The sequence below is a fragment of the Telmatherina bonti genome (assembly GCF_933228915.1).
Source record: "Telmatherina bonti genome assembly, chromosome: 7".
Taxonomy (NCBI): Eukaryota; Metazoa; Chordata; class Actinopteri; order Atheriniformes; family Telmatherinidae; genus Telmatherina; species Telmatherina bonti.
The window spans coordinates 38,255,708-38,272,217 of NC_136625.1; the positions used below are offsets into that span (position 1 = coordinate 38,255,708).

The 16,510-nt window shown below is 45.7% G+C and overlaps 1 protein-coding gene across 3 annotated transcripts in view; it reads right to left on the minus strand.

Moving 5' to 3' along the window:
* Positions 1 to 16,510, minus strand: part of LOC306758857 (casein kinase I-like) — a 37,522-nt gene that overhangs the window by 8,754 nt on the left and 12,258 nt on the right. For 2 of the 3 annotated variants that reach the window (XM_079244275.1, XM_079244273.1), the window contains exons 2-8: positions 13,743 to 14,640; positions 13,096 to 13,165; positions 9,816 to 9,964; positions 9,495 to 9,729; positions 7,697 to 7,782; positions 2,842 to 2,926; positions 2,594 to 2,742 (exon numbers count right to left, since the gene is read on the minus strand). In XM_079244275.1, coding sequence (XP_079100401.1) covers positions 2,594 to 2,742; positions 2,842 to 2,926; positions 7,697 to 7,782; positions 9,495 to 9,729; positions 9,816 to 9,964; positions 13,096 to 13,165; positions 13,743 to 14,006 — 1,038 coding nt within the window. In that variant the 5' untranslated portion in view covers positions 14,007 to 14,640. Of the gene's footprint in view, positions 1 to 2,593; positions 2,743 to 2,841; positions 2,927 to 7,696; positions 7,783 to 9,494; positions 9,730 to 9,815; positions 9,965 to 13,095; positions 13,166 to 13,742; positions 14,641 to 16,510 lie in introns of those variants that run through there. The other variant, XM_079244274.1, reaches the window with a different exon arrangement.

Below are 16,510 nucleotides of genomic sequence, written 5' to 3' on the forward strand. Positions count from 1 at the left end.
AGTTTATCCAGTAATGAGAGTGGTTACTGAACAATGGCTACTAAATGGTATTTACCATCATCAAGTCTATATTTAGGACACAACAATTAAACATGTTTGGAGATGCTTTTTAAAAGAATTTTAAACAAATATTTACTGTTTGCTTTGATAATGTTGCTTGGCAATGTGTTCCAGTTGTACATAGCTCTATAGATAACTGCACTTTTCCCATAGTTTGTTTGTACTTTTGGTAGTCTGAATCTGCCCTCCGTAGCATGTCTGATTTCATAGTTGTGTTCCTCAAGACTAACACAAAGCTCTTGGTGCAGCGTTCTTGGAAGTTTAGTTGTAATAATATTTCTGGTTAAATTTAGCAGTGAGGCTGTAAATCTCTCCTTTACAGGACAAAACATTATGCATCCAGTTTACGCTGGCTCTAAATGAGCGCCGAAGTGCGCATCGAGCTGCTCTGTTTCAGACTATTTGACTGTTTTATTTGTTGCTGCAGTACAGGACAAAATCTGAGGACAATAGTCTAACTGAGACAATACAAGTGTTATTATAATATCTGCAATCATGTCATAGGGTAACAAATAATAACATCTTTTGATCATTGACAGACCTCTTCCCATTCTACACACTGCTTTATTGATGTGTTTAGACCATGACAGTTTATTATCCACTTCAACCCCAAGCAGTTTGGCGTCTTGTACTTGTTCAACACTTCTACCCTCAACAACAATGTTCAATTTAGGTTAATTCAGTAGCATGTGTCCCGTTCCAAAAACAATACTTTTTGTCTTGCCTACATTCAGTACCAATTTTTTATTTGTAACCCAATTAAATACCGTTTTTAATTCTTCTGTTAAAACTGTTTCAAGTTGTTCCACTGTACTTTGTGATGAATAAATAGTTGAATCATCAGCATACATTGCAATTTTTGTCGGTTGTAAAACTAACGGTAAATCATTTGTGAATAAAGCAAACAAAAGTGGTCCCAGGCAGCTACCCTGTGGTAAACCACAATGGACAGTCTTTAGATCTGAGAAACTTCCATTGAAGCTTAAACCTTGCTTGTCCCGTTTGATCTGAACCACTGCTTGGAAAACCTCCAGGAAACTAGAGTCTGGGTTTCAACCCGCCGTATTGAGTTTTAACCTGCATCTGACAGGTCGGCGAGTTCATTTAGGACACGCCCACATCAGCCTTTGTGACCGTTTGCTGGGAAAGTCGCTTTGTTTGGGGAAATGTGAATGCACCAAACTAATTCTGATCCAGAACAAAGAAGCGGACTCGGTCCACCTACAAACGCAGGTCTCGGCCCGTTCCAAGTGGACCAAATACAAGAACCGGACTACATAAAAAGTCTCTTCCTGCATGTGGCGCAGCATTGCATTGTGGGTAAATCCATAGCAATGGCGTTAAGGGCCCTCTCTGCCTCGTCTGGTGTTCATACTGCGTCCATTGTTGCAGTGGATTTCTGCAGTATACTTGCATAAGACACAATAAAAACCCAAAACAGCCATAGTTTGGTCTCCATGTTTAACTGGCAGGTGGAGGAAGGTGGCATGTTTTTTTGTTCTTCATGCCGGTCTTGTCCTCTCTTCTGCTAAATACTAGTGCAGCACCACCTCTGGTGGGAATGGGGATATATTATTCTAATGGTTTGGCTGGTTTGGCCAAAGTGCAGCGTGAACACAATCTCGGTCTGCATGGATACACCCCCCCTACAGCTGGACCCAGTCCCCACCGGACAGAGTTTGTCCTGATGGGAATGCAGCCTTAGAGCGCTGTTGATCGATACTGCGGATGTGCAACCAACAAAAGTCATCATAGCCTTGTTTAAGGTCTCTGGTTTCTGCTGAAGTGAAAGTTTAAAGGAGTTTTAAGGACCTGCTGGTTGAGGCGGTGAGAGAAACCTGTGATAGGAAGACATACATCGCGCCCTGAACAATGTCCCATCCCACTGCAGACCAGGTTGCTCATCAAGCACGAGACAACCAGGCCACAATAAACTTTATTAACGTCACCTGGAGAACAGAAACAAACCTCTCTGCTCCAGCCGAGCGTGAAACAGCCTTTAGGGGTCTGAGATCGCCTGATCAGATCGTTTCGGCTCATAAAAGCACCGTAACAAACTAACCTGGAGCGATGCGTCACCTTACCTCAAAGTTCAGACTTCCAACCCTTCACAGTTTTATTTTAATGTCGGTAGACCTCGTAAATCCAGAGATATGATCCTGGAAAATGTGGTTTCATCAGGTGATGCTACTCTATGAATCTTTTGTCTGGATTTTATCATTTTCGAGCCAATTTGTTAATAAAGTTGATCAAAGACTAATCAGGCTCAGAGTCAGAGTCTGCACGAGATAAAAAGCCTTTTCTGTACTTTGCATCCATCTTTGGGTGGAGCCCAGTTTTCTCTAGAGAGGAAAGGAGGGTGGAGTCAGCAGGTGTGACCAATGAGGACAATTACAGCTTCTAACTAGAGTCGACCATCAGAAGGTACATACTGGTTAGGAGGTGGGAATCACATCTTACTGGAGACATCATCCAACTTCAGCTAAGCCACATTCTCCTGAGATCAGAGCCCACAGCAGCCCTCAGCACTCACCAGTGGCTTTCCAGTCCAGTCATACTGGTAATCGAAGATGTATCCATTTCTATCGAATAGGTCCGTGAAGAGTTTTCTCAGATAGTCGTAATCTGGCTTCTCGAAGAAGTCCAGTCGGCGCACATATCGCAGGTAGGTGGCCATCTCTTCTGTTACACAGATGCAAACAGGAGACAACATTTAATCAACACAAGGTCCATAAAAACAGAAACTTTTATGTTTGTTAAATAAAAAATGTCCACACAAACCTGGGAAACTCTCGCAGAGGACCTCTATGGGTGTGTCTCTCTTGGTGTCTCCGATCTTCTGATAGCGCTCTTTCAGAGTGTCGGCCTGATTCAGAGACGACAGGAATCAGCTAACAGATTCATGAAGATCTTCATCTTCATCTTTGTGCTGCTTATCCGGGGTCGGGTCGCGGGGGCAGCAGCCTAAGCAGGGAAGCCCAGACTTCCCTCTCCCCAGCCACATTTGCCAACTCTGTGGGGGGGGGATCCCGAGGCGTTCCCAGGCCAGCCGAGAGATATAATCCCTCCAGCGTGTCCTGGGTCTTCGCCGGGGTCTCCTCCCAGGGGGACGTGCCTGGAACACCTCAGCAGGGAGGTCCAGGAGGCATCCTGACCAGATGCCCGAGCCACCTCAACTGGTTCCTCTCGATGCGAAGGAGCAGCGGCTCTACTCTGATCTCCTCCTGGATGACAGAGCTCCTCACCTCCTCTAAGGGAGAGCCCGGCCACCCTGCGGAGGAAACTCATTTCAGCCGCCTGTATACGAGATCTCGTTCTTTCGGTCACGACCCATAGCTCATGACCATAGGTGAGGGTAGGAACGTAGATCGACTGGTAAATCGAGAGCTTCGCCTTCTGGCTCAGCTCCTTCTTCACCACGACAGACCGGCACAGAGTCCGCATTACTGCAGACGCCGCACCGATCAGTTTGTCGATCTCGCGTTCCATCCTTCCCTTACTCGTGAACAAGACCTTGAGATATTTAAACTCCTCCACTTGAGACGGGACCTCACTCCTGACCCGGAGAGGACAATCCACCCCATCCGGCTGAGGACCATGGTCTCAGATTTGGAGGTGCTGATTCTTATCCCAGCCGCTTCACACTCGGCTGCGAATCGCTCAAGCGAGAGCTGGAGATCACGACCAGATGAAGCTAACAGGACCACGTCATCTGCAAAAAGCAGGGACCCAATGCTTAGGCCACCAAGTTGGATCCCCTCAACACCTCGGCTGCACCTAGAAATTCTGTCCATATAAATTATGAACAGAATCGGTGATAAAGGGCAGCCTTGGCGGAGTCCAACCCTCACCGGAAACGAATCCGACTTACTACCGGTAATGTGGACCAAGCTCTGACACCTGTCGTACAGGGACCGGACGGCTCGCGCAAGGGGGTCCGGTACTCCATACTCCTGGAGTACCCCCCACAGGAGCCCCCGGGGTACATGGTCGATTGCCTTCTCCAGATCCACAAAGCACATGTAGACTGGTTGGGCAAACTCCCATGCCCCCTCCAGGACCCCAAAGAGGGTATAGAGCTGGTCCACTGTTCCGCGACCAGGACGAAAACCACACTGCTCCTCCTCAATCCGGGATTCGACTATCCGGAGGACCCTCCTCTCCAGGACCCCTGAATAGACCTTCCCAGGGAGGCTGAGGAGTGTGATTCCCCTGTAATTGGAACACACCCTCCGGTCCCCCTTCTTAAAAAGGGGGACCACCACCCCAGTCTGCCAGTTCAGCGGTACTGTCCCCGATGTCCACACGATGCTGCAGAGGTGTGTCAGCCAGGACAGCCCCACAGCATCCAGAGCCTTAAGGAACTCCGGGCGGATCTCATCCACCCCCGGGATCTTGCCGCCAAGGAGCTTTTTGACCACCTCAGCGACTTCAGCCCCAGAGATAGGAGAGTCCACCCCTCAGTCCCCCAGCTCTGCTTCCTCATCGGAAGACGTGTTGGTAGGATTGAGGAGGTCTTCGAAGTATTCCTTCCACTGACCCACAACGTCCCAAGTTGAGGTCAGCAGCTCCCCACCTCCACTGTACACAGTGTTGATGGAGCACTGCTTCCCCCTCCTGAGCCGCCAGATGGTGGACCAGAATCTCCTCGAAACCATCCGGAAGTCTTTCTCCATGGCCTCGCCGAACTCCTCCCATGCCCGAGTTTTTGCCTCGGCAACAGCCGAAGCCACCCGCCGCTTAGCCTGTCAGTACCCATCAGCTGCCTCCAGAGTCCCACAGGCCAAGAAGGCCCGATAGGACTCCTTCTCCAGCTTGACAGCATCCCTCACTGCTGGTGTCCACCAACGAGTCCTGGGATTACCACCACGACAGGCACCAACGACCTTACAGCCACAGCTCCGGCTATCCGCCTCAGCAATAGAGGCATGGAACACAGCCCATTTGGACTTAATGTCCCCCGCCTCACTCGGGACATGTTCGAAGCTCTGCTGAAGGTGGGAGTTGAAGCTCGCTCTGACAGGGGACTCAGCCAGACGTTCCCAGCAGACCTTGACAACACGTTTGGGCCTGCCAGATCTGACCGGCTTCCTCCCCCACCATCTGAGCCAACTCACCACCAGGTGGTGATCAGTTGACAGCTCCGCCCCCCTCTTCACCCGAGTGTCCAAGGCATGTGGCTGCAGGTCCGACGATATGACTACAAAATCGATCATTGAACTGCGACCCAGGGAATCCTGATGCCAGGTGTACATATGGACACTCTTATGTTGGAACATGGTGTTCGTTATAGACAATCCATGACGAGCACAGAAGTCCAATAACAAAAGACCATTGGGGTTCAGAGGGGGGGGGGGGAGAGACATGCCTCCCAATCACTTCCCTCCAGGTCTCACTGTCGTTGCCCACGTGAGCATTGAAGTCCCCCAGCAGAACAATGGAGTCCCCAGAAGGAGCACCCTCCAGCACTCCCTCCAAGGACTCCAGAAAGGGTGGGTACTCTGAACTGCTGTTCGGTGCATAAGCACAGACAACAGTCAGGACCTGTCTCCCCACCAGGAGGCGGAGGGAAACTACCCTTTCATCCACTGGGGTAAACCCCAACGTGCAGGCACCAAGCTGGGGGCTGATGAGAATGTCCACACCTGCTCCAGCCCCTTTCAAGGGTACTGGTTCCAGAGCCCAAGCCATGCGTCGAGGTGAGTCCAACTATATCTAGTCGGAACCGCTCAACCTCGCGCACAAGCTCAGGCTCCTTCCCCACCAGAGAGGTGACGTTCCACGTCCCTAGAGCCAGCTTCTGCAGCCGGGGATCGGACCGCCAGGGTCCCCGCCCCTTGCTGCCGCCCGGCTCACACTGCACCCGACCCCTACGGCTCCTCCCGCAGATGGTGAGCCCACGGGAGGTGGGGCCCATGTAACCCTTTCGGGCTGAGCCCGACCGGGCCCCATGGGTAAAGGCCCGCCCACCAGACGCTCGCTCTCACACCCCACCTCCAGGCCTGGCTCCAGAGGGGGGTCCCGGTAACCCGCGTCCGGGCAAGGGAACATTTCTGCCCGAGTTTGTGTTCATCATAGGGGTCTTCTGAGCCGTACTTGGTCTGGTCCCTCCCCTAGACACCTGTTTGCCATGGGTGACCCTACCAGGGGCATAAAGCCCCCGACAACATAGCTGCTAGGATCTTTGCTAGGATTCATGAAGATGAATATGGATAAATTTATACTAACTAACTGTGACCGCCATGAAACTTTCCTGGTTTCTCTCTCTCTTTAGGTTTATTATTGTTTCTATAACACGTCTAAAGTTCAGATCATCAGCAATCCGTCACTCGATGCAGAAAACAGAGCAATACCACTGGAAACCACCGGGGGCAGTGTTGACTTGTATATGTGCAACACGTAGCGAAGGGAACAAACCAGAGAAGAAGAAGAGGAACAGGAAAAGAGCTGTGTCCCAATTCGAAGTGTGAAGACAACGTAGGCTACGAAGCGTTCTCCGTCGTCTGCCACTCCAAAGTGAGCTTACCGTTCGTAAAATGAGACGACGTAAAATGAGTGTCAGAGAGTTACCCATAGTGCTCCAGTCCTCCGTTGCCTAGCAACTACATATGCCAAGTTTATCTAATCACTGATCCATTCTTCCACTAAAACACAAAAATATTTATTTAAGTGTCTGCAAATGGCTTCAGGATTTTAATTTGATTTATTTTAATTTACTCAGTGATTAAATGACAAATGTGAGGAGGAGGCGGTTCAGACGAGCTGTCCTCTGGACGACTGCTCATCCTGTCAAACCGACGTTAACTTCAGTGGAAAATAATCCTGGTTAGATGCAGGTAATTAATTAACGAAAAGAGGGCTGCATCGCTTGTAGCCTTCGTTTTACGATAATCTGCAGCCAAACGAAGCGCAGACTGGGAGGAGCCTTTGAACTGGGACGGCACTTGGCGCGGCACTATGCAGCCGACGGATCCATGCTTGGAAGTGTGCAGATCCTGAATTGAGACACAGCTACTGTTATAGTTTTTTCTTCTTCTGGTGTTTTTAAACGGTTGCCGTGCATTACTCTGAACTCAGCGCTGCCCCCTGGTGGATGGACTGACTTAGAAACCAATGTCGACTGAAGACTGACACCCGGTTAAGTAAAACACACGTGGAAGGATGAGGACAGCGACGTATGACGACGTTTGAGATGGACGTCATCGTTTACAGACGAAGGGAGAACAGATGGACCTTTGATGCTAATAAGGTCCGAATTGGAGATCAGCCAAAGAGATTTTATGCTTGGCATAAAGTCCTCCCCTTTTCTACGTTTAGCTGCTGATGCAGATGGAAATGTCGGGTTTAGATGAGATCACCTCGCTCAGGAGGGACTGAGGTTTCAATAATACCGAACATGACAGGATGCAGACAACCACACGGTGCTGCTGTCTGTGTGAAAAGATAAGGTTCGGGGGAATTTTCAGGTGAGATTTCACTATGAATGCATCAACTACAAGCATTTTTTAAAACATTTTCTTTCCACTGCTCTGAAAGATGTTCAGGAGGAGAAAAAAGACAAAACATAAAGAAACTAAACTGAGCAGGTGATAAAAATAAACAGATTTTTCCTTCTATAGCAGCTGGTTGTGCTCACCTTCAGGCCCTGCCAGGGCAGGCTGCCTCTCAGGAAGTACATGAACATGTGTCCTAAAGCTTCCAGGTCGTCCCGTCTGCTTTGCTCTGAAACAAACAAAAGAAAACGGGAACTAAGGTGCGTTCACATCAGGTTTGTACGGTAGACTCGCTCCAATTTGGGAAACGGTTTAGTTGACATTCCAGACCAAAATGTGCTCAAATAAACCAGAAATGTGTTTCACTCTCCACCACAGGCAAGAAGACATGGAACTCCATCAGACCATCGTGGTCGTGGCTGATCAGGTTTCTATGAGAACCTGTCCAGATCTGTCCAGTGTGTTTACCCACAATGCAATGTGTTGCACCTATAATGCACGTTGTTTAGTAGTACAGTTCCTGTGTTTGGTCCACTTGAAACGGATCAAGACTTGTATTGTAACACGTACATTTTGCCTGTATTATATGTGCATTAAACCTGTATTACATTAGTGATTGGCCATCTTCTCCAGGTTGTACACGTTGAGGAGGAGAAAGCACCGCCCACCTTCCCTGCTCAGTGGAAGATGGAAGAGGCTAAAACTTTGGACGTTTTCGGTGCCAACATAAGAAATACTTCTTCGGCTACATTTGTTCACATTTCCCACTGGAACGACGACGAGACATGGATGCAGGTTGTTTTTGGGAGCCACAGCGTTGCACTGTTTTTATTTATGACCGGCACTTCACTGCAGACTGCTGGGTAAACTGGGACCAGTATGACGGGGATTTGCCACCAGGCTGCTGCTGAAAGGAGGGTCTGTTCCTACAATCCAGGACCGTGTTTCTGATCCTGAAACACAAGCTGGAAGTAAAACCAAAGTACCCAGAAATGTTGGTTCTGTTTTGATCCGGCTGGAACATCCCTGTGATGAGCTGCGTGGAACAATAGATGTAGATATAGACGGCATCGTGGTACGTTTGCCACATGGAAACATGACAACAGGGACGTTTACCGTCATAAAAGACGAGTGAAAAACGACGTTATTTCTGACTGCAGCTGGAAAGCCTGTATTTACCAAACAGATACATTCTGCTGGAGTCGCTGCTGCAGGTTGCTAAATTGTTCTCTCTGGTTTTCGGTCCGATTCCAGCTCGAACACGTACGGCTGGATGTCTGGTGTTGATGTTATTTCCAGACTAAATACTTTAGTTTGTTTACCGTTTCTGCCTGTTTATATGAAGAAAACAGCTGATGTGCACGTTCAGGACATAGTCCCAGCACGTGACCAATCAGACGCAGCCTGCAGCAGGGGAAGGCGGAGCTTAGGGCAGGGTTTAGGGCGGCGCTTTGGGCTGGGCTTTCTCTTTTCCTGTTTCTGGCAGATCTGCGAGGATCTAAAATGAATGAAGGGGTTTGTGAAACATGTTTTGTTTTTTGACCTTCTGGACATGCATCTTAAACCCCATCTAAAACCAGGGGCTCACCATCAGGGGCCACCGCGGTGATGATGACACAGTGTTGTGCAAAGATGTTGCGCTTTTGTTTGTTTGTGTGTTTTAAGGTCTCAGACGAAAGGGCTTAGGGCGGGGCTTAGGGCGGGGCTTTCTCTCTTTGCTTGTTTCTGGTAGATCTGAGAATGAAAAAGTTCCTAAAAAGTGTCATTATTTATTCTTGCCCTTCTTGACGTGCATGTTAAAAATAAGTTAGCCTAAAATGTGCATAGTGGAGCCACTTTAAGAATTAAAAATACATTTTTGAACAAACTAGACACCAGAATAAGGTTTTTAAATACAGCACCCAGAAGGTAGTGCAGATTGATGTGTGTGAAACCACTTACCTTTTCCCAGGTGCGTGTTGATGCTCATGTATCTGGCCGTTCCAGTCAGGCTCTTGTGTTCTCTGTATGGGATGTGCTTCTTGGTCTCGGGGTCGATGTATTCTTTCGCCAACCCAAAGTCTATGATGTGAATGGTGTGCTGTCGTTTAGAGCCTGGTCGGCCCACCAAGAAATTCTCTGGTTTCACGTCGCGATAGATGAGACTTCTGGTGTGGACGAACTCCATCCGAGTTATCTGTGGAGGAGGACAGGTCCAGGTTTCACAAGCAGAACTGCATAAATGGGTTTTTTAAAGGTTTAAACTGAGTAAAAATGTCTCACCAGTTGTATGGCTATCATGAGTACAGTCTTTAGAGAGAAGGTTCTGTCACACAGGTCGAACAGGTCTTCTAAGCTGGGTCCCAGAAGCTCCAGAACCATGGCATTGTATTTACCACATGGTCCAAAGTAAAACACCTGAGGTACGCCCTCTGGTGACCAGCAGAGAAACACACCAAAAAAATAGACATTGATCAACCACTTATCAGAAGATTTTCTGCCCTACATTAAATCAATGTTATAGTGGCTCTGAGAGCAATCAGGCTTCCTGTTGAACATTTACAAGTTTCTGTTGACGAATCAAAGTGTGTTAATGCAGAACTTTACAACAAAGAGCAAAGTGTTTAACATCAGTGAATAAATATCACTGTCACTCTGTAACAAGGAAATCCCAGTGAGAGCTCAGATCTCCATCCTGCAGCTCATTTCCAGCTGATGTTCTGGTCCTACATCCATGTCATATTGATCAACCATCAGATTCCAGATTCATTGATAATGAATCCACAGTGTCTCGGCTACATTGTTGTGTTTGTTGCATGTTTGTTTTATTGCAATGATGAAAAGTTGTTCCTGTTCTGGATGGCAGTATCCAGAATGTCGTTCCTGTTCTGGATGGTAGTATGTAGAATGTCGTTCCTGTTCTAGTTGGTAGTATCTAGGATGTCGTTCCTGTTCTGGTTGGTAGTATGTAGAATGTCGTTCCTGTTCTGGTTGGTACTATGTAGAATGTCGTTCCTGTTCTGGTTGGTAGTATGTAGAATGTTGTTCCGGTTCTGGATGGTAGTATCCAGAATGTCGTTCCTGTTCTGCATGGTAGTATCCAGAATGTTGTTCCTGTTCTGGATGGTAGTATCCAGAATGTTGTTCCTGTTCTGGAAGATAGTATCCAGGATATCATTCCTGTTCTGGATGGTAGTATCCAGAATATTGTTCCTGTTCTCGATGCTAGTATCTAGAGCATTGTTCCAGTTCTGGATGGTAGTATCCAGAATGTTGTTCCTGTCCTGGATGTTAGTATCCAGGATGTTGTTCCTGTTCTGGATGGTAGTATGTAGAATGTCGTTCCTGTTCTAGTTGGTAGTATCTAGGATGTCGTTCCTGTTCTGCATGGTAGTATGTAGAATGTCGTTCCTGTTCTAGTTGGTAGTATCTAGGATGTCGTTCCTGTTCTGGATGGTAGTGTCCAGAATTTTGTACCTGTTCTGGATGGTAGTATCCAGAATGTCGTTCCTGTTCTGCATGGTAGTATCCAGAATGTCGTTCCTGTTCTGGATGGTAGTATCCAGGATGTTGTTCCTGTTCTGGATGGTAGTATCCAGAATGTTGTTCCTTTTCTTGATGGTAGTTTTCAGGATGTCTTTCCTGTTCTGGCTGGTAGTATGTAGAATGTTGTTCCGGTTCTGGATGGTAGTATCCAGAATGTCGTTCCTGTTCTGCATGGTAGTATCCAGAATGTTGTTCCTGTTCTGGATGGTAGTATGTAGAATGTCGTTCCTGTCCTAGTTGGTAGTATCTAGGATGTCGTTCCTGTTCTGCATGGTAGTATGTAGAATGTCGTTCCTGTTCTAGTTGGTAGTATCTAGGATGTTGTTCCTGTTCTGGATGGAAGTATCCAGGATGTTGTTCCTGTTCTGGATGGTAGTATTCAGGATCTCGTTCCTATTCTGGTTGGTAGTATGTAGAATGTTGTTCCGGTTCTGGAGGGTAGTATCCAGAATGTCGTTCCTGTTCTGCATGGTAGTATCCAGAATGTTGTTCCTGTTCTGGAAGATAGTATCCAGGATATCATTCCTGTTCTGGATGGTAGTATCCAGAATATTGTTCCTGTTCTCGATGCTAGTATCTAGAGCATTGTTCCAGTTCTGGATGGTAGTATCCAGAATGTTGTTCCTGTCCTGGATGTTAGTATCCAGGATGTTGTTCCTGTTTTGGATGGTAGTATTCAGGATGTTGTTCCTTTTCTGGATGGTAGTGTCCAGAATGTCATTCCTGTTCTGGATGGTACTATGTAGAATGTCATTCCTGTTCTGGATGGTAGTATGTAGAATGTCATTCCTGTTCTAGTTGGTAGTATCCAGCATGTTGTTCCTGTTCTGGATGGTAGTATCCAGGATGTTGTTACTGTTTTGGATGGTAGTATCCAGGATGTTGTTCCTGTTCTGGATGGTAGTATCCAGAATGTTGTTCCTTTTCTGGATGGTAATATCTACGATGTCGTTCCTGTTCTGGTTGGTAGTATGTAGAATGTTGTTCCGGTTCTGGATGGTAGTATCCAGAATGTCGTTCCTGCTCTGCATGGTAGTATCCAGAATGTTGTTCCTGTTCTGGATGGTAGTATCCAGGATGTTGTTCCTGTTCTGGATGGTATTATCCAGAATGTCGTTCCTGTTCTAGTAGGTAGTATCCAGAATGTCGTTCCTGTTCTAGTAGGTAGTATCTAGGATGTCGTTCCTGTTCTGGTTGGTAGTATGTAGAATGTTGTTCCTGTTCTGGTTGGTACTATGTAGAATGTCGTTCCTGTTCTGGATGGTAGTATCCAGAACGTTGTTCCTGTTCTGGATGGTAGTATCCAGAATGTCGTTCCTGTTCTGCATGGTAGTTTCCAGAATGTCGTTCCTGTTCTGGATGGTAGTATCCAGAATGTTGCCGGGATCCAACTCTATCTTTGATATCTTGGAAAACCTGTTGGGAACTACAGCCCCTAATGTCAGGCTTGATGCTGCTGTAAGGAAGCCATATCATCACCCAGAGTGTTCCATCATCCAAGACACGGATCCGGCCAGCAGAGGAACCTCCACCCCTCCATAACTCCCAGTCATGGCCAGCTGGTTCCCCATCACAGCGCCCTGGATGGTGCGAGCTGTATTAATCCAGGACTCAGGTTGCTGCTGGACAGCGCCGCTCCAGAGATGTAAATGATAAACATAACTGTATCGTCAAACTCGCCAGAAACATGGATTTTAACTCTAAATGCTGCCGCTACCTTCATTTCTACACAGTTTGTAATCCTGTTATCATTTCACCTCTTCAGTGTTGTCACCAGTCATCTTAACCATCTGTTAGAAAATCTGGATTTATATTAATGCTTTCTGAAGAAACATTTTCCTCTTGCTATGATCTTACCGTGACCTTCAGAGGGTTACTTAGCACGTATTTTTTTAAAGCTTGTCTTGTCCAGCAGGATGATCTGCTGTGTTGTGCCAAGACGAGCTTTACAGGCAATGAAGACCTTTTGAGAATCTGAACTCTCAGAGGAAACAGAAATGGGTTCAACGGTCCTCACCTGAACTTCCCAGCTGCTTGTAGAAGCGATATTCTAGGTGGAGCTGTGGCGCTCGCGACTTGATCGGTTCCTGTCAGAAGACAAAAGATCAAACTTAGAATGAACTCGGACACAATAAAACTCTTATCTATTTTTTTTTTTTTAGTTCAAAGTTTTAAAGGTTTTTATTGGTGCCCATTAAGTGTCACGTGAACCCAAAACAACAAAGCCACTTAATTTCATCAGATAAATGTTTTTAAATGTCTTCTGCTGGAATAAAAAGGTTCAGCTTCAAATTTTTCTTTTTAAAAAGCAACATCTGGACCAAAAATAGCTAAAAGGTTTGTAGTTTTAAGGTTTAATGATTATATAGAGATACGCAGAAGTAGCTGGGAGTTCATCCATTTGAAATGAAAGTTATAAACAGAAATTCCTTTTAAATAACTAGTATAAGTTGGTTTAGACAGGACAAACTGGTTAAACCAGAGAGGAGAAAGCCAGTACAACCATTAAAATGGATTCACATCTACAACAGAGAAAAACTGACAAACGGTAGATTTCAGATGCTGATGAGCTAAAATACCAATTTTATGCTCAATTTTATGCATCTTTATTCAAATTTACATGTGATGCTATGAAACTGCACAGACAACAGGAAGGATATTTACGAGTTTGATGGCCACGTATTCGTTGGTGTAAAGGTTCTTTCCAAGTCGCAGCTCTCCGAAGTTCCCACAGCCGATCTTCTTTCCAACCCGGAAGTTCGGTCCCACCATCAGGACCCCAGAGTTGGAGCCGGCACCCCTCCCTGACCGGCTGCCTGCCTTTCCAGACATCCTCTTCCCCTCCTCTGCCTCCCCCTTGCCTCCTACTCCTCCTCCGACCCCTCCTCCTCCACCTCCCCCACCTACTCCTCGCTTGTCAAAGTCCATCAGCTTGTGGTAGCCTGGCCTCTCCACGGTTAGGCCGATTCCATGCAACCAAAACAACCACCAAAACAACCGCCTGACGGCCTGGCCCCACGCTCACACGCCGATGTTTCTGTGGTACGGAAGGCGTGAGGACGACGGATGGGAGCCGGATTGAAAGGAAAGAAGTCAATCAGAGTTAAAACTTAGCAACTAAAAATAAGAATGCTGAACCAACTAAAAGGAGGTGAAACGGATGATTATAGGTTGGGGGGGGGGGATTGGTGGATGAATGTTGGGTGAGGTGAAGAGGCAGCTGCAGGAATTTATTTTTACCCCCTTGTCGGGGCCAGAGATGATGACAGAGGATGACGGCCAACATAAGCAGCTAGCAAGATGCTAAAATGCTACATGCGTCTCAGAAGCTAAACTAGCTTCAGCTTTAGAGAAAAGAATCCACCATAATGACCGACTAAATCAATAAAAAAAAGGAGGAGTTTCCTTCTGGCTCCAAAGTCTGGCAAAAGAGAAAATTTATATTTTTCAGTCATAAGTCACAGCTGGAAGGTTTAGAGGTCCCAGTAATCCTGTCAAACAGCTCCTTGGTCCGAATGAGGTGCTGGACTCTGGATGTGGGCGAAGCTGTGTGCCATCTCACCTGGAAAACAGAAAAACAAATGTATTTACTTGTTTCACACAACTTGTGACATATTTTGTATGTCTGAATGGATACTGCCACATCCATATACAGATGCTGCCACACACGTGCACACGCAGCTTTGCTCTCACGCAACACGCTAGCTCGACTCGCTGCAGCGGTGCCTACAAACGTGCCACAATTCCAAACAGACAGGGAGAAAGTCGTCCTGACTGGCTGCTTTGCTACATCACAACAATGGAAAAGATGGTTTTATCAAATCAAATCAAAGATACTTTATTTATCCCCGAGGGGAAATTCAAGGTTCAAGTCAGCTCGTCCAAGGTTTGACATACAGACATTTACATTTGACAAATTTACTGGACGGACTGATACTTCAGCCCTGCAGCCAGTTTTTTAACCTGCGCTTTCTTATAAATGAGGAAAGATGACATGAGGAAGGGTGTTAAAATGGGTGGGTGTTAAAAAAAGAAGTATCTTTACACTTCACCTAAAGGGAAAGGATAAGTCAAGACGAGTTGTTAACGTAACGTTTCAGTGAGAATTATAATTCCACATATCTGGAGTTAATTTACAGTACTTCCATCATGTTAACTGACATCTGACATTAATAAACTTTATGTGGTTTCATGTTGGTGGTGATCCGGGTCACCATTTGGATTCAGGAATGTTTTAAACGATTCTGGCCCTTGTTTACCCACAAATCAGGCTTTTTCAAGATGTAAACAATTATTTCAATGCAATTCTAAGAAATTAAGATGTTAAAATATTTAATTTATTTTGTTTTCCTTTTGAGGCTAATTCTGTACAGCTTGGATATGACACTATTGCTAAGTTTGAATGTTTCAAAATAAATTAGCAGTAAGCTGTTAAGCTTAAATTTAATATTCAACTGGTTCAGTTCAAATCGTTCTTTTAAATGACTAAAGCACACTGGGTACGGTTACATAGTGTTTTTTATTTGGAATTAATAATTTAGAATTAAATAATTCGGAATTAACTGAATTCTCTTACAAATTTACATGAAGATAATAATTCCGAATGGGGGTTTACATGAAACATATGCTCACTTAACTCCTCTTCAGAGTTGGGAATTGTTCTGATTGGACAGAGGGTGCACGTATGACGTATACGTATATATGACGTATACCGGAATATACGTATATATATATATATATATATATATATATATATATATACGTATACCGGAAATAAACAAAGTTGCTTCTCGTCTTTTCAGTCATAACTTGTAAAAACTACATAATAAGTACCAGTTTCACCACTATTTTTTATTATAAATGTGAAGTAACAGCTCAACACCAGCATACTACTTCACTTTCTGCAGCAACTGAGAAGGAGAAGAAAAATAGACCACCGAACACGGGAGGCAAAACAAGGCGTGTCATCGGGACAGGACAAGCTAACGAGCATGCTCAGAACGACCGGAATTAACTTAGAGCGGAATGAAGGTTTACATGACAGAGGAATTAAATAGTTCAGAATTAAGTTTAATTCCAAATAAAAATTAGCATTAGCAATTATGTGTTTACATGGTCGTTTTTCATCCATTTAAAGCAGAATTAACTTTTTTTTCAGAACTAAACAGGAATTAAAACTCCCGTGTAAACGCACGGACTATGTTGGGACTGACTGGGAATAAGGGTGATATATGAAGCAAATGAAGAGAGTGGGGTAAAACATACTGGAGCCTGTAAAAAGAGCTGCGTCAACTGGAAGCACAGATGGCGGGCAGGACAGAAATAATCGTGACTAATCAAAAAAATTATTTACAAATTAGTCGACTAATAAAATAATCATTAGTTGCAGCCCTATTTAATGTTGACGTCTGTTCGATTTATCTACGCTAGCG